Raw genomic sequence first — 25,937 nt, forward strand, 5'->3', positions numbered from 1 at the left:
ACCTCAATCTTGCCTCCTACAAGTCTGGTCCTAGACATAGCGGAGATGCAACACGAGAGATCGCGGCCCTCGCTGTAACTGAAGACGACTGTCAATTCACCCCTCAGGCTTCTCTCTTCCATGCTAACCCAACTCAACTCTTTCAATCAAATATCATGTAGGCCACATCATCCTTAGTGCTCTCCCTCTGGAATCTGCACAAGCTGCTGCACTGCACACGCAAACACTGCCACCCAGCTGCTGCACTGCACACGCAAACACTGCCACCCAGCTGCTGCACTGCACACGCAAACACTGCCACCCAGCTGCTGCACTGCACACGCAAACACTGCCACCCAGCTGCTGCACTGCACACGCAAACACTGCCACCCAGCTGCTGCACTGCACACGCAAACACTGCCACCCAGCTGCTGCACTGGACCATCTAGCTGAAAACAAAGGAAAAGTGTAGAGGCAAAGTGTGTTGCTCTCATTTTTAATAGATGATTACTACATATAACAGGACCGGAAAGGACATATAAAGACTCTTTACAATGAACACGTGAACAGGTCCCTGCTCACCAGCTTTAGGAAACTGGTTGCTCATCTCTCTCAAACAAACAAAAATACATATGTACATTTATAGGAATAAAAAATAAACCCAGTCTGTCTCTTTAAGGCTTCTTTTATCTTTAGCATGATTCTCGCTATTACTTTTCTGGGAATGTGTCGCGGGGAGGAGATGCTGAGGGCCCTTCAATTCTGGCTGTGTCACAGGGGAAGGGGTCCTGTACGTGTGGAGGGCCCTCAGGACTGGGTATCACAGTGGAGAAAATGCTGAAGGGTCTTGGTTCCTGTCTCTGTTATAGGCGGAGAGACCGCGGATCCTCAAGTTCTGCGCGTCACAGGAAGGCGATCCTGACAGCCCTGTCTGTGTCGGAGGGAGAAGTATCTTGACAGTAAATAGATACAGCTTTGGCAGCAGACGGTACATCTGCGTCTTCCCCTCCTCTTTCAGAGTTCAGCATTTCCTGAAGGATCACAGCTGTAACCAAACTCAAGTGCACGGGAAACCTTGGATCGCTCCACACACCACCTCGTCGATCTTGGCACTCACTGGCTCAAGGCTTTGCAATATCCGTTCCTTGCCACTGTCCAACGGCAAGCACTGTACTGACACGTGGGAAACCAGAAGCAGACAGGAATGACGTGTAATCAAAGCATGTTGATTCTTCACACACATAACCAGTGGTTTGAGACCGTGTATTATCCTCCTATATACGTCGCCCAGTGTCTGAGATCACGTATAATCCTGCCACACACATCACTAGGAGTCTCATACCATCTGCAATCTTCCTACACGTCTCCAGAATCAAGCGGCATCCTCCCACCGTCGGGGCTCAGAGCACATGTCTCCTGCTGGCACTTGTCACCTGGACTACGTTTCCTATATAATACTGTCACATGCCATCAGGGGGGCTCAGAGGTCCAGAAGGACAGGGCAGGCTTGCGTAATGCTGCTGACTCTGGCACTGCCGAACTCCCAGGACAGCTATTGCTGAGAGATTCTTCCCAAACTGCTGGTCACAGAGTAACTGCAGAGAGAAAGGAGAGAAAGGGTTCAGGCCCAACATGTGCACAGGAGGGGAAGCCCGGGCATGGGGGTTTTTGGTGGCAGGGTGTGTGCAAGGAGGGTTAGTGTCACTTGTGGAGGGAGGGAGGGAGGGGGAGCGCTACCTGTGTGTGTGTGTGGTGGGTGTGAGGGGAGAGTGTGTCTGTGTGTGGTGTTAGCCTTATGGGGAAGGTTGGTACCTGTCTGCCAGGGGGAAGTTCATGTGTTTCGGTGCATGTAATATTTCCTAAGAGTGAGTGTGTGAGAGTGTGTGTGAGAGTGTGTGTGTGAGAGTGAGTGTGTGTGTGAGAGGGATGGAGTGAAGGGAAGGTCTCTTGTGTGTGAGGGGGTGATGCTCCATATGCGTGTGAAGAGGGACATTACGTGTGTGAGGAGGGGCAACGCTAGCTTGCTGAGAAGGGGTGATGTTACTTGTGTGTGTTAATGGGGCGTTAGCCTCGTGGGGAAGGAGGGAGAATGTTACCTTGGGGGAATTGTAGAGTTGATAACTGGGAGGTCCCGGTTCCCGGGTCCAGGGACTCCAGCTATGAACAGTTTCTTGGGTGGTGAATCTACTTCTGCACCTCCTAGGAAAGGCGACAGGAGAACATGTGATTCAGGAGAGAGGGCTAAAACAGAGAGAGAGAGAAAGCAGCAGACGCGGTGCTGAGAGACAGACACTGGGTAGAAAAGCAGAGAGAGAGATGGACCGACGGGAGGCAGAAAGACTGAGTGAGAGGTGGACATGGGATGGAAAAGCAGAGAGCGAGAGAGAGACACACAGATATGGGCAGAAAGGCAGACATGGAAGAGAAAGTGGAAAGCAGAAAGAACTTTTGGCTAAAGCAGAGGTGTAGGGTAAAAGTGGGCCTAGCATGCTCAGGGTTATCTGTCCTCTACACCTGTGAATAACAGAGGGAAATACGCACAGAGAGACTGAAGAGGGGATGCTAGGGAGGAGCAAGGCTGGTAGAGGATTAATGAGAGGGACAAGGAGTTTGAGGTTGAACGAAAATAGCAGTAGAATGCACGAAGGGGAAGCCAGAGATCAGCCTAGAGCTGTGGTGTCCACCAGAAGTCATTTGGTCCGAGTGGCTGGGCCTTATTGTTTCTATGTATGGGTGGTTGGGGTTTGGAGTTAAGGTAAGGGTCAGGGTTACTCTTTAGTGGTTAGGCGTAGGGTTAGGGTTTAAGGTCTAAGGTTGGAGGGTTAGGCAGAGGTACTACCTTCTTAGTATTAGAGTAGACGGCAAGGCTTAAGGTTAGGGTTTACGCTACTGGTTCTTGTAGTGAATGGGCTTAGGTAAGGGGTGGGGATTAGTACACAGATTAGGGTTAGGTGCTGTCTCCAAGGTCTAGGGTAGAGGTTAGGATTAGGGCAGTGAATGCAGTAGACGACCAAGAGCTCTGTTATTACCTTTTCTCTTCAGGGATCCCAAGGCAGGGGCTGAGAGGCTGAGAGTAACATGGGACCTACGGAAGACACGGACAGCTGGTTAGACATCAAGCCGTGACGGAGCAACCGGCAGCAAGACCATCATAATCGCTCGGGCTGGCCATTCTCCAGCTCACCTGGGAAATCGCAGCAGAGGGGAGGAGCTGGATGTAATGCCAGTTTTATGACCACTCAAGGGCTATGTGAAAAAGAAAAGAGGTCAAGTACTACAAGAACTAAATCATTCCTATACTTGAATCCCTCCCGCTGCTTGCCCACCTGCCAAATCCTATCTCCCACGCCCGCCATATCTTATCTCGCTGCTTTCCATCTTATGCCAAGGCTCCCCCACGCCACCCTCACCCCTGTCCTGACTCCCTCCAGCACGGCTGGTTTACTCACCACGTGACAGCTCTGGGGCCAGGGAACGCTGGTCTCTAGAGCCGCTGGGGCCTCCCTAGGAAGAAAGCCAAGCAGCTGAGAAAAAGAAATGGCACAGCTGCAAGCAGAGCCCCTGACAGGAGCCAGCAAACATTTTCTAATGCCTGTCCTGAGAGAGCGAGAGAGGAGGACACTGGTGGAGGCCATGTCATTTTCTGTACAGGGAGGTTCTCTCTGGGCCGAGCTTCAGTTAGATGGTACAACCCGAGGGTGACGCTCCCTCCCTGCCCCCAGGTCTGGCTTAGGATCTACCACACCCTGTTTCGTAGTCTTTTGGGCTGAGAAATTTCCCAGAATGCTTTGCCACACAGGCACTGGGAAGAGCACCCTTGACATCCCTTCCCACGCTTCTGCAATCGAATTTATTCAATCTGCTTTTCCATTCTGCTGTCATTCACCGTGTTACTATGAAAAAAAGGAATGAAGATACCGCTACCAGCCATTCTCGCCGTGACAGTGCAGCCAGGGACTGCTGTCTTACCTGCTCTGCGGTCGGCCTCTGAGAAAGGCATCCTGACCATCTCCCTGCAAGACGAAAGAGAAGAAATGCATGGTGGGTTCAAGAGTCCAAGAAGGAAAGGTGAAACCAGTAAAGGAAAACTGGTTCTTACCTGCTAATTTTCATTCCTGTAATACCACAGATCAGCCCAGACCAGTGGGTTTTGCATCCCTACCAGCAGATGGAGACAGAGAACAAAACTTTTCAGGCACTGCTACATAACCGAGAGCGCCACCTGCAGGACCCTCAGGACTGACCTGTACTCAAGCCAAAGATTAGACCCTCCAACCGTCTCAGGAAGAAAGAACACCTAACTCAGGATAAGAACCCCCTGCACCGGAGCCTCTCACACATCCAGGAACCAAAAATAGTCTGAACTCAACATGTGTACAAACTGCAAAAACATCGACTATCAGGAAATTCAGTCTCTCGGCAGCGACTGGGAGGGCCTCTGGACTGATCTGTGGTATTACAGGAACAAACATTAGAAGGTAAGAACCAATTTTCCTTTCCTGTTCATACCCAGATCAATCCAGACAAGTGGGGTGTACCTAAGCACCCCTAAACTGGGCGGGAACCCGAAAGACCCGCACGAAGGACACACTCACCAAAGGACGCATCCTCCTGTCCCCGCACGTCCAAACTGTAATGCCTGGTGAAAGCATGAAGCGAGGACCACACCGCCGCTCTACAAATCTCCCGAGGAGACAGCAACCGACATTCTGCCCAAGAGGCCACCTGCACTTGTAGAATGCACTTTCAGTCCCACTGGACTCTTGCGACCCTTACAAATATGAGCAGCGCAAATGGCTTCCTTCAACCAACGAGAAATCTTGGCCTTTGAGGCCTTATCTTCTTTCTTCGTGCCACCGAATAACACAAACAGGTGATCTGACCGCCAAAAAGAACTAGTGACCTTCAGATACCGCAACAGAGTCAGTTGCACATCTAAGAGACGCAGCTCTCTCTCGAGGAGAATCCTTAGACTTTTCCAGAAAGGCCGGAAGATCCACCATCTGATTAACATGAAGAGAGGACACCAACTTTGGTAAAAAAAAAAAGAGGGGACCGTTCGCAACCCGACTCCGTTATTAGAAATACGCAAAAAAGGATCCCTGCACGACAGCACCTGCAATTCCAAAATCCGTCTAGCAGAACATACGGCCACTAGAAACACTGTCTTCAAAGTCAGGTCTTTCTAAGTCGCTCTTTTCAAAGGTTCAAAAGGTGCACCACAGAGAACTCACAGAACTAAATTAAGGCTCTAATCCGGCACAACTTACGAACCAGAGGGCATAAATGCTTGACCCCCTTCAGGAATCAAATCAAAGATCTCCCTGGCACTTTGCCCCTAAGAGAACCCAAGGCAGACACCTAAAAGCGGAGAAAACTAAAGACCAGACCCCTAGACAAACCCTCCTGCAAAAAGGCCAAGATATGAGGAACCTCCACAGACAGGGGACACCATGACTCAAAGACCCTCCAGACCCCGACATACGCCAGAGACGTAGAGGGCCTCCGAGCCTGAAAATAACCAGTTCTGAATATCCTTTCAGGCACAACTGCCGCCTCTCAAAAGCCAAGCTGCGAGACAGAAGTAATCCTCCTGACTGAAAATATGGGATCCTGCCGAAGCAACAGTGGAAGATGGGCCAATTTGAGGGGTCCTTCCACTGCGAGATGTACTAGATCTGTAAACCATGGCCGCCGCAGCCATTCTGACACCACTAGCACCACTGACTCCGGATGTGACTCTATGCACTGCAGAACTCGCCCGAGAGGCCAAGGAGGAAACAGGAACAATAAGATCCCCGTCAGTCAAGTGCACACCAGAGCATCCAGCCCCACCACGCTGACCTCTCTTCTGCAATTGAAAAACCTCGCCGTCTTTGCGTTGGCATGAGTCGCCATGAGATCCAACTGAGGAACGCCTCACCTGGTACAGATGCGATCCCAAGCTTCCAGGGACAACTCCCATTCCCCTGGATCCAGCTGCTGCCTGCTGAGAAATCCACTTGCACATTGTCCACACCTGCGATGTGAGAAGCCGCTATTCCCTCGAGATGGAGCTCCATCCAAGCAAACATCTGAAGAGCTTCCAGAGCCACCGTGTGACTCTTCGTCTCTCCTTGCTGACTGATGTATACCACCATCATTGCATCGTCAGAGAACATGCAAACTATCCTACCTCTGATCCAGGGAAGGAAGGCTTCTAGGGCCCGTCAGATTGCCCTTGTTTCCAGACAACTGATGGACCAGGACTTCTCCTCCACGGACAAAAGCCCTTGAGCAGTCCGCCCCAGGCATACCGGCCCCCCAACCCTAGAGATTGGCGTCCGTGGTCAGTCCGAGGTCTCCAGATCCATTCCTTTTTCCAGATTGTGACACAATAGCCACTATGATAGATTGGACCTGGATTCTCGTAGAAGGGGCAAAAGCAGATGATACTCCTCCGACAAGGGATTCCACCTGGACAAGAGTGCCCTCTGCAATGGTCTCATGTATGCAAAGGCCCATGGAACCAAATCCAACGTGAAAGCCATGGACCCCAGGATCTGCAAATAATCCAGAGGTTTGGGACTGACAGATGAAGCAGACGCGTCACCTGTGCCTGTAACTTTGACAACCTGTTCAAGGTCAGAAAGACCCTGCCCTTCTGGGTATTGAAAAGTGCCCCCAGATATCCCAACGACTGGGTTGGCACCAGGTGACTCTTCACCACATTTATAACCCAACCTAGCGACAAGGTATCCATAACTCACTGGAGAGACTGCACGCGCTCCTCCCCTGTCTTTGCGCGAATGAGCCAATCGTCCCCGCCCTCCAGGATGGTCATCTTCTTGGTAACTGCCGAAACTGCCGCATCCACCTTAGGCACCCACAGGAGCTCCAAGGTCTCCTCCATCAGGGGGTAAAGCTTAACCATGGCCCTGACGAACTTTAGACCCACTTCCAGAAAGTCCCACTCCCGGTTCACCAACTTCTGAATTTTCTTAGGCAATGGAAAAGCCCATCCAGGACCGGATTCACGCCCTCATTATCAGACTCCTCCTGAGTCACTTTAACCCCCAGTTCCTCCAACAAGTGGGGAATAAGAGGACGGAATTCCTCCTATTTAAACAAGCAATTCACCCAGGGGTCATCCCCTTCCAACACTGGGAACTCGTCCAGATCAGGATCATCTTTATTAGCATCAGGAGCCGCATCTGCCCCATGCAGATCCAGAGGGCCCTCCTGCGGATCATCAGAATCTCCCACATCCCTAAGATCAGCCTCCAAATCTGCTTGATCCAGTCCCAGGCGTTGCAGCAGATTCCTGAACCCTCTAGAAGAGACCACCCTAGGTCTTTTAGCAGAACAACGAGGTGGCCTTTCCTTCAGATGCTTCATCCCCGCCCCCTTCCTCGCCAGGAAGGCCTTATACAGGAGTAGAACAAACTCCGGAGAAAAATCTTCAGTATCCTTGGTCCCCTGCTCAGCCGTCATCCGAATCCCCTCCCCCAATCCTGTCACTCCTGCACACAGGCAACAGAGGAGGGGGGAAATCCCTGGGGTCTCCGACTACCGCGGCTGCCTGCCTGTGATCCACCACAGGCCAGGCGGCACTCTGAGGTCCCCCTGGGACCGCAACCGCAGCCCCCGGAGGGCCTGCTTTTCCAAGGCCGCCCCAGCTGAAATACCTTCATCTCCTGCTGCGCAGCCAGAGCACAGGGAACGACCGTTGAGCTGCGCGGACCACAGATCTCAGAGTCCACATGCCACCACTTGCGGCTTTGGCACCATAACTCTAGTGGTCCGGCCAATACAAAAGCAGGCCGCACGCAGCTGAAGCACCGCACCATGCGCGCGAGAAAAAAAAAAGTGCGAAGCTGCAGTCGCAGCAAAAACACAGGTCTGCGATGCGCAGGAAACCCTTAGGCCGCACCCATGGCCAAAAAAGTGCACCGCGCCACCGCCCCAATGCGAACGTCGGACAGAGGCTTCCCTCAAACCCCCCGAGCTGCCAGGGCGCAGGGAAAAGGGTAGCTACCCCAAATTCCCATTCCTGCAAGCGCCGACAGCTCCTGCCATCCCAGACGCCCTCACCACCATCCCCGACTGCAATTCCATCAGCCGCTGCAAGTCCTATTGCCTTTTTTTTTTTTTTTTTTTTAAATTAAAACTTAATACCAGCAAAACAGGGTACTTCCTTGAACAAGACAGTGAGTTCGTAGGAGGAGACCTCTGAGGCAACAAGGGAGCCAGCTCCTGGCTATCAGGACCTCCGGAAGCCATAGGTGAACACCAGGCAGGGGTTTCCATCCCCCTGGTTTCCCTGCTCGACCTGAGGGATGGTCCAGGAAAGAATCTTCAGGGAGCCTCCGCCAAAAACTTCTCTTGACTCCCATTTTTCCTTGTCAGACTGCAGGGTTGCACCTCTACCGTCTGCTGGAGACAGAGAAATAGTGAGGGTCCTGCAGGTGGCCCTCTCGGTTATGTAGCAGCGCCTCAAAGTTTTGTTCTCTGCCTCCATCTGCCATCCACTTGTCTGGACTGATCTGTGTATGAACAGGAGAGAGAGCACGTACACCGGGCATGAATCTGACAAGAAAGGGTGAAGGTGGAGGGGCTGACCTGTAGTGTGCTGAAGTGGTCCACGTGGCTAGCGGACAGCTGGAAAGGAGAGAGTGGGAATGACTGCAATGGGAAAGAAAATATTATAATCACCCCACACACCAAAACCAGCACAAATATAAAACAGCTCAATATTTTTATAAGCTTGGAACCAAATATATATTTTTCATCAAATAAACCGAACAAATATTTTAATATATATAATTACAGGGCCATCATACACCAGATCCAGGCGTATGTGAGGACCAGAGCTGTTGTAATCATTCTTGAAGTGCTGCAATATGCCAAACAAAGTGAATGTTTATAAAAACTGGACCAATGATTACAAAGAGCTCTGATCCTCACACAATTCTTATTGGCTGATTAAATGCCTAATGCCCCTGATTCTGGATTCCATTTCCTGTATAAGGCCCAGCTCAGAATCCAGTCCCTCTGTAAGGTCTAGCTTTGGGCTGTAATCCCTGTGCAAGATTCTGGCAACAGTATTCACAAACCAAAAGGTGAAATGACTTCTTCCATAATAATTTCCTTTCCTCTAAGGAAGGCAGGCCAATTCATCCCGGTGCGTTATGCACTCCTACCAGCAGATGGAGACAGAGAAACCGACTTGCTGACATCACAGATATATATATATATATATATATATATATCCAGAATTCAGGTTGTAGAACCACTCCCATGTAGTCCAAGTGTCTTCAGGATCTGTTTCAATAAGCCGGGTAACCTAGCAGGGCCCTGCGTGGCTCCAAAACAGGCAGGATTCCACCTTCCTCTAACGATGAGGACTCCGAGGCACTCCCAGGGCCATCCCACGGGCTGTGCTCTGCTTTCTCCACCTCTTTACGGTGCTTGTGTGACCTGTCTGTCAAGAGTGGCCTGGACTGCCTTCCTTCCTGATGGGCGCCATTTTAAAAAAGGTTTTCAACCCTTAGAAAAACAATTCCACCCAGGAGAAGGAAGCTGAATCCATCCCTGGAACCATGGGCCCGCTAAGGCTCCTTCCACGAATACCCCACCCCCTAGAGAACAATGGGGGAGGGATGAACTGCCACTGACCAGCACATCGCCTCTTGCGCCCCCCCCCCCCCTTCCACTGAGCCCTCACAAGGTGAGGGGGATGCTCCAAAAGGTGGTAAAATCCTTAGAGATCAATTTGCTCTGAGCCTCTAGGCCAGGCTGGCATAGGCTAAGCGATTGTGATGGCAAACTGCCCAAAAGGGAGGTCCTGGTGCCATTGCTCCACACTCCTCCGAAGGGAGAGCAAACTGGACGCGTGTATATGCGTAACTTGAGGTCGCGGCCTAAATACCCAATCCATATGCTTATTCGTGAGTGTGTGAACCTGAAGCATGTTAGCGTGCGTACTCATGCATGTATCTGCACGAGCGCCTGGGAAACACCAAGCTGCAGCCTACCACAATGTTTGTAGGCCCTTTTTGGCACCGCGAAGCTCCTTTCCCTAATAGGACCAGCAGACAAACACCCCGGTGTATCCTCACCTCCAGAGACCCTGAACGGTAATGCGAGAAAGGTACTGCCGTGGGGGGGGGGGGGGGGACAGCCCGAAAAGAACAGAATTCTCCTTTACCTGAGACCAGTCTGTTGTCGGCTGGAAGCACGATCAGGCCTATAACTACGAGGGGGTAGAGGGCAGAAACCTTCATTCCCAAGCTGCCCCTTTCTCATTCTGTCTTTTTTTTTTTTTTTTAGTCAAAACCAAGCAAAAATGCCTTGACTCAAATGCTCAATTGAAGCAGAGCACCAGACTGTGATCACCTCAGGAGCTTTGTTCCTTCTTCCTCTTCTTTTCTTTTTTTAAAAGAAGTAGTCCCACGGGAAGATTATGCATGTCCACCATTTGCTGCAGACGGAGAAAACTGGCAGGCATGTGTCAGTTTCTCCATCCTCATCTGCCGGCAGGAGTGCATAACCCGCCGGGTGTGGACTGGCCTGCCTGAGGGCAGAGGAATTACACAACGTGGAGATGCCCTATGAAATCTGATGGGAAAGGTCAGGCTAATAATGGATCGCAAGACTAACAAAAGAAATCAGTTCACATCCTTAACAAGGAGTTAATTATCTTAGGGTTAAAGATGAACAGCCGGGAAGGTTAAAAGGTTAAGAGCCCTACTGGCTTACCAGTCCAGGGCAGCCCAGGTTCAAGGACACACTGCTGCGCCGACATCTGTTCCCACAGGATTGAAAGTGCAGCGAGGAGTCACTGCAGGGAGACAGAATGCACACTTCAGTCGTCAGGAATGGGAATCACCCCCACGTGTACTGCAGCACAGAGAAGTCCTCTCCGGGTACTGAAATGGTGATATATCATTATAAGTGGCAGAGCACGGAGGGGGATCCCTGCAGCCATGCAGGGAAGGGGACCTGCACTCAGCTTCTCGACGTACTAACCACATGAAAAAGGAGCCGGAGGGTACTGTGCAATGGCCAGAGATACTGCAGCTGGCCCGCAGAGATTTTCCGTTATTTTGTTTTCCTAACCATAAAGTCCACTTAAAAATCCTAAACACTCATTTTTGGGAAAACTAAGGTCCATAATCTATCAGTCTACAGCATCAGAAACTGCCTTAATGAAGCATTCACATCCAGCGAGTTCTTAGTATATAAATTACACCTCCAGCTAGGGTGGGATATAGTTCTTTACCACTCTGCACAGAGAAGTATACGATGGTGAAATGTAAGCATGCCTGTTCCTTTACCTGAGTCCTGCCAGACCAGTCCAAATGAATGGGTTATCCTAGCTCACCAGCACATGAAAGCAGAGAACACAAGCCTTTTCTGATATCATTTTCTCCAGTATAGCTGAGTGCAGCAGGAAAGGCTGCCAACAGTTTCATGCCCAAGGCTTTGTCTAATCTACAAATATTTCTTTCACCCATTCCAAATATCTAAACAAAAATTATATATTCATCTGAGTGCCATGGACAGGCTCTTGTTAGTCCTTCTCTGGAGACTTTCTTCTCTTCTCCCCTGTATGCCGATACTACTGGGCACCCTAAATATGTCTGAACAAGAACTAAAACAGAAAAGAACAAGAAAAAGGTGCTATGGCCAATCAAGTGGGTTCTGGACTGGTCTGTCAGGACTCAAGGAAAAGAAGTTAGCAGGTAAGCTTAAATTTCACCTTCCTCATTGTCCTGCCAGACCAGTCCAGATGAATGGGCCGGGCCCAAGCAGTACCTAACCTGGGCATAGCGAGCCTATCACAGCTTCCAGGATTCTGTCAAATACTGAGTCCTCCTTGGCTTACAATGCTTGACAAATGAATATAAAAAAGCCCATGTGTCTGCCTCAAGACCTGTGCCCACCTCAAGACCTGTGCCCTCATGGAGTATACTTTCATACCCTCTGGGACCCTTCTGCCTTTTCCAACATAACTTGAGGCAACTGCCTCCTTAATCCACCTTGCAATATACACTTTTGAGGCTGCTTCCCCTTTTGCCATCCTCCGGAAAGCGTTTTTGACTTTCAGGTAACTAAGCAGTGCACGACGCACATCCAGAAAGTGTAAGATCTCCTCTGACAAGGAACTCGGATACCACCTTTGGTACAAAGCAAGGCACTGGCCAAATGGTGACCAAAAACACCAAATAAGGATATCCACATGACGGCACCTGGAGCTCCAAAATTCTTCTGGCTGAACAGAGATGGACACTAGGAATACTGTCCTCAAATGTTAGAGTCTTGACCAATGCCTCCCTCAGTAGCTTAAAGGGGGCTACTGCTAGGAATCTCCACACTAAGATTAGCTTCCAAAACGGGATCACCTGACATACTGGAGGCAACACGTTCACCTCCTTCAAAAAATGTGCTACATCCGGATGTGAGGCCAAGGGACCATCCCCAACCTGCCCCCGAAGCATAACAGGGCTGCCACGTGTACATTTAAAGAGTTAAGTGCTAAACCCTTCTACAAACCAACCTGCAGAAATTCCAGGATTGAAGGGGACAGACCCTTGCTATGGCACCTATATTCCTTGCCTTCAACACTGTCTCGATTACTGCTTCCGAAAAGCCATTCCTTCTCAGCCTTCTCCTTTCAATAGCCAGGCCTTAAGATGAAATGATCCTGGATGCTCCATTGCCACTGGACTAATACAGGAGCCCCTTGTCTAAAGCGAGCGCGAATGGTTCCTCCTTCTTTAACCTGATCAGATTCACATACCAAGGGCATCTGATTTTCATAATGACCCACCCGGAGTGAGTTATGATCCGTTGGAGAACTTGCCCTGTGATGAGAAGGGGAGGGAAAACATATAGAAGCTTGCTTGATGGCCAAAGCTGGGTCATGGCATCTATACCTTTCTGGGCCCTCTCCTTTCGTTGGCTGAAGAAATTTGCTGCCTTAGCATTTCAGTAGGCTGACATCAGGTCCCAGCAGGGGTCCCCTATCTGGACACATTCTGCACAAGGCCTGTTCCGCTAATTCCCAGACCCCCGGGTCTACAGTGAACCTGATCATGAAGTCTGCTCTTACATTGTCCACCTTCACCATATGCAACGCTGACAGAGCCTCAAGATGCGCTTCTGCTCAGCTCATTTGTCTCCCAAGCCAACCAAGGGCTCTTTGTTCCCCCTTCCTGTTCATGCAGGCTATAGCTGTGGCGCTGACAGAATTTATACTGCCTGCCTCTTTAATGACAGGCAAATGTCCATCAGTGACTGTCTGATTGCCCTATTTTCTATTTATTGTCCATGAGGCTTCTCAGATTGATCAGCAACCCTGCTCTACTTGACTCCTGCAAGGAGCCAATTTGGCGGGGTCCACATCTACTACTTTTGTTAGATTGGCCTCGAATAGCCATCACTACAGACTGTTCTTGGCCTCTCTTGGTACAAGGAGAATCCACTGGTAGTCCTGCCTTTGAGGAGACCATCAAGAGAACAGGGCTCTCTGCAGGGAGTTCATGTGGGCCTTCACACATGGTACCACATCTATGGCTGTGGCCACTGACCCTAATACCAGTAGATACAATCTTACTGAGCCTGAAACCTGGTGATGCTCTTGGGCTTCATAATCTCGTACTGAATCAGGCTCCCAGATAAACTATGAACTGAGCAGGGTAACACTGGCTTTTTTCTCTGTTAACTACCCATCCTAGGGATTGCAGGAGCTGAAGAACTCTGTTTGTGGGCTTCCGATTCTCCTGCTTCAACTTAGCTCAGATTAGCCAATCATCAAGATAGGAGTGGACTACTCCCTCTTTGTGCAGGAATGCTGCCACCTCTACCATGCAGGGCATTGATCATCCAAAAAAGCATGGCTCTGAACTGGTAGTGTTTTTCCAATATCGTGAACCTCAAAAATCTCTGATGATCTTCCTTGAAGGGGATATGAAGATACACTTCAGAAAGGACTAAGGCGATAAGAAACTCTCCCTTCCTTACTGCTAGCAATTCTGACTTTGTTTCCATTCAAAAGTGCGGCAAAGTGCCCTGTTGACATGTTAAGTCTAAGAACGGCCCAAAAGTGCCCTCCTTCTTGGGAATCACAAAGTAAATGGATGATCTCCCTCTCAGGAACTGACATTATAGTGTCCAACTGGAGCAGTCAGTCTAACATCGTTTGAATGGCTGGCTTTCCTGAACTCAGTCTGCATGGGGACTGGATGTAGGCCTCTGGAACAGGGGCGGTAATTCAAGGGCATTACCCTGCCAAATAATCTCCAGGACCTAACTTGTCCTCAGTAATGCAAGTCCATGCCTTATAAAACTAAGCCAAAAAGATGCCAACTGGTGGAGGTGTGAAGTGAACCTTCATAGCCTCATTTTGAGCATCAAGTTCATCTTAAGCTCCCTGAAAGTAGTGGGCTGATGTTGACAACCTAGCTGTCTGAGGAGTGGCATATCTTCCAGATCTATACTGCTTGAGCTCTCGCTAATAAGCATGATAGCCTCTCGCCACTCCCCTGCCCCTGTCCTCTGGCAGTCTCAGAGGCCTGGACTCCCCTAGGTCCTTTACCAGCTTTTCTGGTTCTGCCCCGAACCACCTCTCTTTGAAGGATAGCCTACATAGATGTGCTTTGAAGACAGGACTTAATATTCAGTTCCTCAGCCACAGCAAACTCCTAGCTGGCATCACCATCGCTATTTGGCCAATGCCCTGATTAAGTCATATAAAGTGTCTGCTCCTGATTCCAGCTTAACCACCTCTCTATATCAGATGTCCTTGGGCTCCTCCATATCCGGTTGCAGCTCCTGGATCCACTGAGACAACAATCTAGCCATGTACCACCCACAGATTGCTGCCTGTAAGGACACACTGGCAGTTTCTAAAGATCGTTTCAGAGCTGCTTCAGTCTTCCTATCGTAGGGGTCCTTCAGGGTCTTGCTTCCTTTCACTAGGATCCGTGTCTTTCGTGTGACTGCAGCCACTGCTACATCCGCCTCTGGCATTTGAAACAGGCCATCCATCTCTGCCTGATGGATTGATAACCAGAATGGCTCTCTTGGTCCTAAGGGTGGATTCCGGGGTCTCCCCTTCCACCATAATCATCTCCTGTGCTGCTGGGTGAAGGAGGAAGGCTTTAAGGGTTTCTTAACCCTTGCTAAAATTGGATCTCCTCTTGGGGCTACTTCCCTTTCCTGTCTATCCGAAAGCGCCAGAAACTGGCTCTCTTGGGATATAAGCACTCCAAATTCAGCCTTCTGAAAGAGTCTCACCACTGCATCCTCACCTCCAAGTGATGTCATCTCTGCTTCTTCTGAGCTTTCCCCTGTCGTCTGTCTCTCAACCTCCTCCAACAGTTTGTTTTGGATCCTGGAGTGGTCTGCAGAAGGACCTTTATCCAGTTCCATCTGGGGTCTCTTTAAACCTAGAATCTTTTTTTCCCCAAACTCGGGGCGGGGCGATGGGCTCTGCTGGTCACCTACTTCTCCCTCTCTTCACTGCAGAATAAGCCTTGTGCGGAACCAGGACAAGCTCCATGGAAAACTCCTGTTCCACTGTACAGTCCTACTGAGATACCCCTAGAGAAGCCCTCTGTGGAGCCCTGGGGTCTACCATTGCTTGGCTGCTGGGGTATTCTCTTTGCCCCAGCCTGCTTCCCAGGCACACCAATATTACTCCTGCCCAGGGCCCTTGCCAGTCTGGCAGCTCCTCCCCTTCAGTTGCAATGGCTCATACCTCCTCCTACAGTAACTGATCAAATGCTGACTCCTCCAGCATCTCATAGTTCCTGCAAAAGGAGATAACTAACCTTCCTCAGGCCCACCATAGAAATCTGTAGCTGTACTCTCTCTTTTTTTTTTTTTGTACAAATGTATGCTCTTACTACTGGGTGCAGGGCCTTTTCAGACCAGGTTCAAATAGGAACTGGATTTTCTTTTCCAGGAAAGGAAGAGCAGCCAATCCTGGCCATCATTCCCATTTTTCAGCTCAGTTTAGGCTGTCCAAGGAAGATCGATCAGCTGGACCGTCATCCTGGGAGCTTAGCAAAAAAGTTCTTCTTTATGCACAGTTCTTCCTTCTCTGTTGGCAGAGAATTACTGCCAGCCTTTCCTGCTGCACCCATCTACATCGGGACCATGACATCAGAAAAGGCTTGTGTACTCTGCCTCCACCTGCTGGAGAGCAGACCATTCATCTGGACTGGTCTGGCAGGACGATAAGGAAACTGTTTTTATACCTCCCAACAGCGTGGAATATAGCACTATTACATCTCAGATAAAAGTGAGACATGTTGTTATTATACTTTAAGATGTGACTATCTTTCTATTGCAGTATGAGAATGGGATACTTTGCCGATATTACACCCCATGGCAGAATATGTTGCTGTTGTTATTTGGGTAGGGTAGGATATATTGCTTTATTCAGTGGTGTGAGGTGGATTATCTGGCTGACATTATACCCCAGGAATCAGAACATCTTGCTGTTAATATTTATTGGGAGAAAATGATTGGAATATCTTGCTCTTAATTCTCAGCATTGGAGTGTAGGTGGGATATCCCACTATTTCTATACCTCTTTCTATTCTTATTCTTTGCAGTGTGTGTATGTGGGGGGGGGGGGGGGGAGGGGGCAGGGGGATAAGATATATTGGTGATATTATTATACTCACTCATACCCCCACACCCCCCCCTAGAGAAATATCTATTAATTATCTCAAGCAATGTTTTGGGGAAATGCGTGACCATATTTCTGTTGGTACATGGGTCTTGCCAAAGAGGCGTAGGATATCTTCCTGTTATTATACCTTGGAGGGTGGGTATGGGACATCTTGCTATTATATCTCAGAGGTTACTGCAGGTTCTTATTATTGTATATTGAGTGGTTTACCTTTTAATCGTTATGTGTTATACTACTTTGGCAACATATGTTAAATTGTTATGCAAAAAGAGTCAACTGAATCTATCCCACTATGATTATACCTTGAGAGGGGAATGTGGGATACAAACCTTGTCATTATGGCTTGGGGAGAGAAGACCCCCACTGTTATATATCAGAAGGCAAGGAATGAGTATCTTGTTATTATAATAGCTTGCTGTTATATTGCTGTTGGGGGGGGTGGGAGATGAAATATCTGGATATTATTATTGTATGGGTGGTAATATCTGGTTATTATACCTTAAGTGGGGGATCATAGGGGCGCTGTTGGACCTGCGCAGTGAGGTTCCGCCTCCTCCCGGGGCTGCGCAGGCGCACTGATCCACCTCCATCCGCTCCATGACGCTGGGCCGAGGCCGGGCCCCCAGCAGTCGCTGCGCCGCCACTCAGCGATGGGGAGGCGGCGGGCGGGAGTTCGGTAGTCCCCGGCGCATGCTGCTAAAGCTACCGCCGTCCTGGCCTTCGCCGTGTCCGCGTCCCACACTCCAGCACGTCCGCCCAGGCCGTTTCCTGCTCTCTTCACCGCAGCTCCGGCGCCCGCTTGACGTCACTTTCGCCCCGCCTACCGGCCGCGGGGGAGGGGAGAGGGCGGGGCAAAGGAGGGAAGAATTGCGTCAAAAAGACGCCATGGGCGGTGACCTGCGTTGTTACGTCATGCATGGACACGCAAACCCGGAAATGTATTGGCTTTTGGTGCTCTCTTCTCAGTCGAGCTAAAGGAGCGAGTTCTGGTTTTGCCCCAGTGCATGCAGAGAGTTGCAGTTCTAAGAAGTTTTTTTTTTCCAGTTATTTTAATGACGCCCTGGCTGAGACGATATTAGTGAGATTATGAAATAAAATTGTTTCTTGGATAGCCTCTTCTCTGCCCCTGTGGAATTCACTTTCTCTTGGGATGCTGCTTTCCGGCCTTTAGATCTGCGATCTAGACTCAGGAAGGGAACTATAGGCTGGTCCTGTATTTCTCACAACTCAAATCCAGGTGCATTATGAGACCAGCAGCATTGAATTCAATGGGTTACGAAGAGTCAGGAACTACAAATACCATCATGCTTTCAGATGGAATGTGATATTGTCACAGCACTTAACAACTTGGGGCCAGGGAGAAGTGTCACAGCACCTTATAGCTTTGTGCGTGTTATGTAGGCCGCAGGGAGGCATGCTAATTGTATGGGATGTTCAGGTTCTTTGCTAGATACTTTTTAGTTCCTGCCTTTTATTTTTTCTGGTTTTGTACAGCTCCTCATCAAACTGATTACTGATGTAAATAATAAAAGTTAATTCTGGCATCACCTAATATCCTACACTCTTACAATGAGGATGGGATTCTGCTGCTTTTGAAGTACAGAGTCAGCAGGGGTATGCAGTTCTTGATTGATGAATCCAGCACGATCAGCCAACATTTTAAGAGAAAGGCTGTGCTTAGAAATCAAAGCAACACACTCATCTGCAGTTATGGCTGCTGTTGGTCACATTCAGGCATTTGATGTGGGACAACTCAATATCTGGGACTATTATGCAGAGAGATTGTCATTCCATTTGGAAGCAAATAAGATTGTGGGATTGGTATTGGGACTGGATCTGTTCAATATCTTTGTGAGCAACATTGCAGAGGGGATAGAAGATAAAGTGTCTATTTGCATATGATACTAAGATCTGCAACAGAGTGGACATTGCCTGAAAAGTGATTTAAGAAAGCTTGACGAGTGGTTGAAATTTGGCAGCTGGGATTCAATGCCAAGAAGTGTAGAGTCATGTACCTGGGATGCAGTAATTTAAAAGAGCTGTATGTGATGGGGGTGAAAGACTGATGTGCACGAACCAAGAGAGCACATGGGTTGATAATGTTTGGTGAGCTGAAGATGGCAAAGCAATGTAACAATGCAATAGCTAAAGCCAGAAGAATGCTGGGTTGCATATAGAGAGGAAAAACCAGTAAGAAAAAGGAAGTGACAATACCCATGTACAAGTCCTTGGTGAGGCCTTACCTAGAGTGCTGGAGCCCGTATTTCAAAAAGGATAGAGACAGGATGGAGATGGTCCAGTGAAGGGGAAGGGTGACCAAAATGGTGTAGGATAAGTATCAGAAGACTTATGAGAAGCTGAAGGATCTGAATCTGTCTACCCTGGAATAGAGGAGGTGCAGGGGAGATATGATACAGACCTTCAGATACCTGAAAGGTTTTAATGATGCACGGACTTCAAACCTTTTCCGTTGGAAGGGAAAAGGTAGAACTAGGGGTCATGAAATGAAACTCCAGGGGGAACGACTCAGAACCAACATCAGGAAATATTTCTTCATGGAGAGAGAGGGTGGTGGATGCCTGGGATGCCCTTCCAGAGGAGGTGGTGAAAACAAAACAGTCAAAGAATTCAAAGGGGCATGGGATAAACACTGTGGATCCCTAAAGGCTAGAGGCTGGAAATAAAGAAAAGAGTGCATGGGGGTAACTTGATGTTGTGGTGGTTACTACTCTTAACCAATAAGCCTTGATACTGTTGATGCAACTGCAACATTGCTCTCAGCTTCAAAGGCAGGGGGAAAAGGGGAATTGGATTTAGACAACAACCAATGACGGCCCTGTCTTTTACAGTCTGGGGAACTGATAAACACAACTGCAACATTGCTCTCTGCTTTGATGGTGAGGGGTGGGGAAAGAAAAAGGAATTGGATTCAGATGACAACCAACACAGGCCCTGACTTTTATGGTCTGGGTTACTGATAAGCAAACAAGGGAAAAAGCACAGGTCTGCTTCTATGGCCAAGTCCATAAGCAAAGCACGTCAAGCAGCACTATTTGAATTTTCAAGAAGGCTCATCACCCAGTAAAAATATTGCTAGCAGTACATTTTTTATGGGTTATTTTATGGCTTGTAGATAACTGCATGAAGTGGCATTTGCTTCCCTTAACAGAAACATGGGGGGGGGGGGTAACCTGCGCGGCAGTTACTACCATAAGAAGCTTACTGGGCAGACTGCCACCATTACTATGTTAGATCCCTGAACAGAACTGGGCTATTCTCTTGACTCTGTGTGAGGAAAAAAAATACACCATCATGCGTTCCCTGGTCTCACTGGCCTTGCTAAACACTGAAACATGTGAGGAGATCATAGCACTGCTAAAGGCCCATTTCTCTTCTACGCCTGCCATTACTGTTCAAAGATTTCAGTTCCAGAAGTGGAATCAAGGTTGTAATGAGTGCACTGACAACTATATGGTTGAGTTGTATAGAATCATGGAGCACTGCAAATTCAGCAGATTCTTAAATGACACACTTCATGACCGTCTAGTCTGTGGGATTCATTCTGGAGCATTGCTGAGGGGTGTGTCAGTGCCATCTCTTTGCTGAGCCAAATCTGACCCTTGCAACAGCACAGGAAAAGGTTTTGGCAGCTGAAATGGAGCTGGAGCACATAGTCAATCAATGTGGACATAAGCAGCCAACCTAAAGGGTTGTGCTTCCAAACTCATGTTTTATCTGTGGAGGACAGCATCTGTGCTCTGTATGCAGCTTTAAAGGGACTGAGTGTCGTTTTTGACAAAAGAAAGGCCACATTGAATGAGTTTGCAGATCAAAACGGTGGTGAAAGGTGCAAGGGGAACAACAAGGATGCATTATCAGAGGGTGTAGTGAAGGCAGTTAGCGTAGCTGGGTTTAAAAAAGGTTTGGATAAGTTCCTGGAGGAGAAATCCATAAATTACTATTAGCCACTGCTTATTACCAGCATTAGTAGCATGGGATTTATTTAATACTTGGGTGCTTGCCAGGTATTTGCATCCTGGACAGACCACTGTTGAAAACAGAATGCTGGGCTTGATGGACCCTCAGTCTGACCCAATATAGCAACTTCTTATGTTCTTAACAGAGCAATGAATGATGAACCTAGGAACCTATATCACATTCAGACTGCACAGAACATTGAGTTACATAATTCGGAAATGTTAAAGATAGTCCATATGAATGCAAAATGGAGGCTGATTCTGCTTCTGGTTTGTCAGCTATCAGTAAAGACGCCCTCCAGGAGTTGTTTCATACTCACGGTTCTCCCAAGTTGTGCAGCTTCCAGTAAGCTGTGTTATAAGTGCTCTTTTCATGGGACATTGCCATTCGTGGTCATGCAGGGTAAATACAAGAGCCTGTAAGGAAGGCATTGGTTCACACCTTTAGGAATCAGTACCCAAGTCATCACTGCTGGTCATTTCAGGGGCATCGTGGATGAGGAGCTGGAAGCATTCCACTGGGCCCATTCACCTGAAGGCCAGAAATGTACCTTTTGCACTATGCCCTAAGACTGAGGCAGAGCAGGAGCATCTGATAGCACCATGTATCCTAGAGCTAGTTACACGCACAAAATGGGCCACACCCATTGTACCAGTGCTAATGCAAAATGGAGATCTGTGGAGATTTTAACGAAGTTCTTGAAAGATTCACCTCTACCCTGTGCCTGCTGTTAACCACCTACTGGCCATGCTTGCTGAAGGGAAGATCTTTGCAAATCTTGACCTTGCACAAGTCTACCAGCAACTGATTCTGGCTGAAGAAGCTACCTAAGCTCAGTCTTTCAAGTTAAAAATCTTCAGTTTGGAATTTGTCACACCAGGCATCTTTCAGTGCTTCCTGGAAACCTCCTTGGCTGGAATTCCTGGTACTCTGCCTTATTTTGATGATGTCTTTGTCAATGGAGCGGCAGAGGATGAACTCTGTGTTTCCGTAGAGGGGGAAATCCGACACAGATTTGAGAAATCAGTCATTTGAGTGAAGAAAGAGAAATTAAAATTGGGACTGCCAAGGTCACATTTTTGGGCTTTTGCATCGATATTTCAGGGATCCATCCTATGGAAGACAAGGTACAGATAATACAAGATACTCGTGGACCTACTTCTAAAGATGAGCTTAGTTCATTTTTGGAAATGCACTTATTGCACAGCTTTTCTTCATAAAAGAGTGTCATGGAAGAGGACCTGCCAACATGCTGACACTTTCCAGACCCTTAAAAATGCTCGACATCCGACTCTGGGCTCATTCAGAATGACGAGTAGATGCCTCTTAGTTAACGGTGATGCCTCAGCATATGGTGTTGGGGCTGTGCAATGCCATGCTTTGCCAGATGGCTCAGAGGCACTGTTAGCCAGCTATTCTCAGACTTTGTCATCTGAGCTAAAATCTGCTCAGCTTGATAGGGGCTCGTTTTGGTAGCTGGGACTAAAAAGTTCCACAAATATGTGTACAGCTGGGCTTTTGAAATCCATATTAACCACAAGCCTCCACTGGGCATAGTCTCCAAGACAAGCCTATGCCTCTGGTCTTGTCGCTGCGGATGCTGCATTTGTTCATCATGCAGGCTGCCTATGATTATACGTTGGTGTACAAGCCTAGCAAAGCAATTGTCCATGTTGACACCTTGAGCTGCTTGTCACTATGGGTATCAGACTTGAGTCCACCTCTGGCTGAAATGTTATTGCTAGAAATTCTTCCTGATGCTCCCCTCCAGGCTGACCAGATATCTAGTCTGACTGCAAAGGAACTTAGCTCATATCCTGAACTGGGTGTGGAGGAGATGATCAAGTGGTAAACTACCTGCGGAGTTTAGAATTTATTTTTATAACTATCAGATTGCAGCCATAGGGCCCTGGAGGTCAGAGGGCCCCAGGATGGAGTTATTCAATGCAGCCACAGGGCCCTGGAAAGAAGAGGGGCCCAGGATGGAGTCAGTCAGCTGTTGCAGGACCCAGAGATCCAGCTATCTGTAGACTGGGATAGGGTCAAATTGCATTTACATGGCTCTAGAGATCCAGCCACCAGCTACTGAGGCGATACTATGAATCATTGATTACTCTTATAAAAGGTCTGTGAGTCTCCTTGTAATGTCCACCTCTAGTCAACTAATCAGTATTCAGGACTGGTAGCCATTGTGGTTAAATTTAAAAGTGTTATTGATTATTTTAATATGTGTGTATATTGTACTCTGCCAAGATTTGTGGATTGGCGGAATATAAATGTTTAAAATAAATAAATAAGGGTATACTGTGTTGTTCTTCCAAGATAAGGCCATCACTTCATTCTAGCCATGTTACACATCTCACATCCTGGAATTATGCATATAAAGATACTGGCCAGGAGCTACATCTGGTGGCCTGGGATAGATTCTGACATAGAAAGAGTTGTCAAGTAGTACAATACATGCTAGATGTCAAGACACAACCCATCAAAAGCCACCATTTTCCCTTGGGAAGTGACTGAAACATGGTCACATACAAGTCCATTTCAAGGGAAGAATTTCCTTCTTGTGGTAGATTCTTATTTGAAGTGGCTCAAGGTGATCGCAGTAACCTCAGAAACATCTGCTACAGCAATCAGAGCACTTTGACAGCTGTTGCAGTTCATGGGCTACTGGACACAATTGTATCAGAATGGTTCTGTTTTCAAATCTGATAATTTCAAGGACTGTCACCATTGCACCTTGCCGACCCCAGGCAAATGGCCTAGCAGAGTGGATGGTTCAGTCAACAGAAGATACACTAATGAGAATCATTGATGGAGATTGGCCTCCTAAGCTTGCCTGGTTCCCATGCATTGTCCAACTATGGGGGTCAGTCCAGCAGAACTGCTATGGGACGCCACCTGAAGACATGCTTAGGCCTTCTCAGGCCTTCTCTCAGTCACTGCTGAATTACAACTCTAGCAGGAACAGGGGCTAGATTCCTTCCTAAGCTCATCCATCTTGTGTTCTTTTACACTACAAAACTTTGTGTTTACTAGAGGTTATGGGGTTAGACCAGTGTTTCCCAACTCTCCTGCAGGCACCCCTAACCAGTCAGGTTTTCAGGATATCCATAATAAGTATGCATGAGATAGATTTGCATACATCGGAGACCCAGGGCTGTGGCAATCCTGAAAACCTAGCTGGTGAGGTATGTCTCCAGGAGAGGGCTGGGAAACAGACGAGTGCATCTCTGCTTCGGTCATTGAGAACACTTGACCTCTTGTTATGCAGATTTGAAATCATCACATAGATCAACTTGAGAGGCCACTCGTCCTCAAACACTGAGATGCTGCAGGAGACCTTGAGAGTTTTTCATGCAAAGCTCACCGTCACCCCAGCAGCTCCCATGCCAGAGCCACCAAAATGTGAGGATGGGACTGAGATGCAGTTGAGTGGGAGGGCCTGCGGTGACCTCAGTGCAATTGCGGGAGGCCCCTGAGACTGGGCAATTACATCACTGGGAGGGTGGGAGGGTTATGTATGCGGTAGGGGGGGGGGGCACTCTAGTTGCGCGGCATGTTCGGATTCGGTGCCAGGCATTCTTCTGTCTTTTACCTTTGCTGGTTGTGCAGCTCCCCACCAAAGTGAACGCTGTCGTAATTAATATCTGCTGGTGTTACCTAATATTCTTTGGTTGGGGAGGAGGGAGATGAGGGTCAGCATCTTATGAGAGGGGGGAGTGGGGTGGAAGTGTCACTGTGCCTCATAGCTCTGTGAGTAGCTCCATTATGTGGGGATGGATGAAGGGTCGTTAAGTTAATCAGTGGAGAGTTTTCTCAAGGCGGAATCAAAGATGATAGTGATTTCTGCTGCCTCTGTTCCTCACCTTTTCCCTCATCGTTACTTGCTCTTCTCAGGAGGTAGCGGCAGGGAGGAGGAGCTCCCCTGGGTTTGTAAACATTTTTGTGAATGACCAGAAAGGTAAGGTCCAGCTCCGAGAATATTAACCCTGGGGCTCTGGGCCGATTAAAGGATAACCTGGGAAGGAAAGGCGCAGTGACCCGTGGCAGCGAGGCGGATTGGGCTGGTTCCCAGGGTGCTTGAGGAAAGCCGGCAATTCTGCAGAATTGCCTCTTCTCCAGCGCTGGGCGACCGAGGCAAATCTGGCTCGGAACAGAGGCCCCGGGCTCCATGAGCTCTGGGTCTGGATTTCTGTTCCTGGCAGAGGCGGGGGAGGTGAACAGGAGGGTTCTGGAAATGTTGTGCAAACAACACTGACAGCTCCTGGGGGATGGGGGGGGAAGAGTCCCTGTCGTCACTCAAGGATGGCACTCAGTAGCTAGATTTAGGGTCTGCCTTTGCAGAGCTCTGAAAAGGACCATAATCCATGGCTGAGCTACACGAGTGGTGCAGAAGTGTATTTGATTGGCTCTTTTACATTTGATTTGCAAGGAGGGTTGATCTGGAAGGCGGGTATGAAAATGCTCGGTAAATACAGGAGAAAAGATCCCAGCCCTCGTTCTGATGATGAGCAGTCGGGAGACCAGGGTTCAAATCCCACTGCCGCTCTTTGTGACCTTGGGCAGGTCACGTTGCCCTCTGACGCCTCAGGTACAAACAGATTGCGAGCCCTCTGGAGATAGGGAAATTCCTACAGTACCTGAATGTAATCCGCTTTGGGTGCCGAAAAGAGGAATACAATAAAAAAAAAAAAAGAAAGAAATCTGGGGTGCCAGAGCAGGACAGCTGCAGAGGAGGCAGGGGTGGAGGAGACATATTGTATCCCCTGAACATTCAAAGCTGAATGGATATCTTACGAAGCTTCTTCCACCAGTGTAAACGTGACACGTCCCTGTGTTAGTGTGACGTCTCACGTCCCTGTGTTAGTGTGACGTCTCTTGAGGATTGCTCTCCCTATGGGTCATATAGGAAGGTTGCTTACTACGTGTGTGTGTGCTTGGCGTGTCCGAGTGTTGCGCCTATGAGTGAGGCATGTTTGGTGAGTGTTGCTCACCTTTGTATGTGAGTGTGTGAGAGAGAGACATGTCCCTGAGTGTTGCTTACCTTGTGCATGTGTGTGTGTGTGTGTGTGTGTGGCATGTCCGAGTGTTGCGCCTATGAGTGAGGCATGTTTGGTCAGTGTTGCTCACCTTTGTATGTTAGTGTGTGAGAGAGAGACATGTCCCTGAGTGTTGCTTACCTTGTGCATGTGTGTGTGTGTGTGTGTGTGTGTGTGTGGCATGTCCGAGTGTTGCTCTCCTTTTGAGTTTGCAGTTAGAAACTGTAAGACATATGATGTATTGATAAACT

At 48.6% G+C, this 25,937-nt stretch overlaps 1 protein-coding gene across 3 annotated transcripts; it reads right to left on the minus strand.

Annotated features, from left to right (window-relative positions):
* Positions 1 to 459: 459 nt before the first annotated feature.
* LOC115078123 (protein FAM122B-like) lies at positions 460 to 17,508 on the minus strand. Of its 3 annotated transcripts, XM_029580789.1 has the most exons (9): positions 17,165 to 17,503; positions 10,720 to 10,801; positions 8,581 to 8,643; positions 3,949 to 3,992; positions 3,429 to 3,483; positions 3,164 to 3,225; positions 3,009 to 3,064; positions 2,076 to 2,178; positions 460 to 1,574 (listed from the first exon to the last, which is right to left on the minus strand). In XM_029580789.1, the coding sequence occupies exons 1-9, from the start codon at positions 17,263 to 17,265 to the stop codon at positions 1,532 to 1,534; spliced, it is 609 nt and encodes a 202-aa protein (XP_029436649.1). In that variant the 5' UTR covers positions 17,266 to 17,503; the 3' UTR covers positions 460 to 1,531. The 3 variants fall into 3 exon arrangements, with proteins under 3 accessions (XP_029436649.1, XP_029436650.1, XP_029436648.1); XM_029580790.1 differs by lacking the exon at positions 2,076 to 2,178 and having other exon boundaries at positions 17,165 to 17,508; XM_029580788.1 differs by lacking the exon at positions 3,164 to 3,225 and having other exon boundaries at positions 17,165 to 17,505.
* Between the last annotated feature and the right edge of the window lie 8,429 nt (positions 17,509 to 25,937).

The sequence above is a fragment of the Rhinatrema bivittatum genome, chromosome 16 (genome assembly GCF_901001135.1).
Source record: "Rhinatrema bivittatum chromosome 16, aRhiBiv1.1, whole genome shotgun sequence".
Taxonomy (NCBI): Eukaryota; Metazoa; Chordata; class Amphibia; order Gymnophiona; family Rhinatrematidae; genus Rhinatrema; species Rhinatrema bivittatum.

What these genes read in the sequence shown, in the direction of transcription:
- LOC115078123 (XM_029580788.1), bottom strand. Translation starts at nt 17,265, where the DNA reads ATGGAGCGGATGGAGGTGGATCAGTGCGCCTGCGCAGCCCCGGGAGGA. An exon ending in GGCCCCAGAGCTGTCACGTG is followed by an intron (nt 3,065 to 3,428) that starts GTGAGTAAACCA and finishes TGTCTTCCGTAG; the next exon opens with GTCCCATGTTACTCTCAGCC. An exon ending in AACTCTACAATTCCCCCAAG is followed by an intron (nt 1,575 to 2,075) that starts GTAACATTCTCC and finishes TTCTCTCTGCAG; the next exon opens with TTACTCTGTGACCAGCAGTT.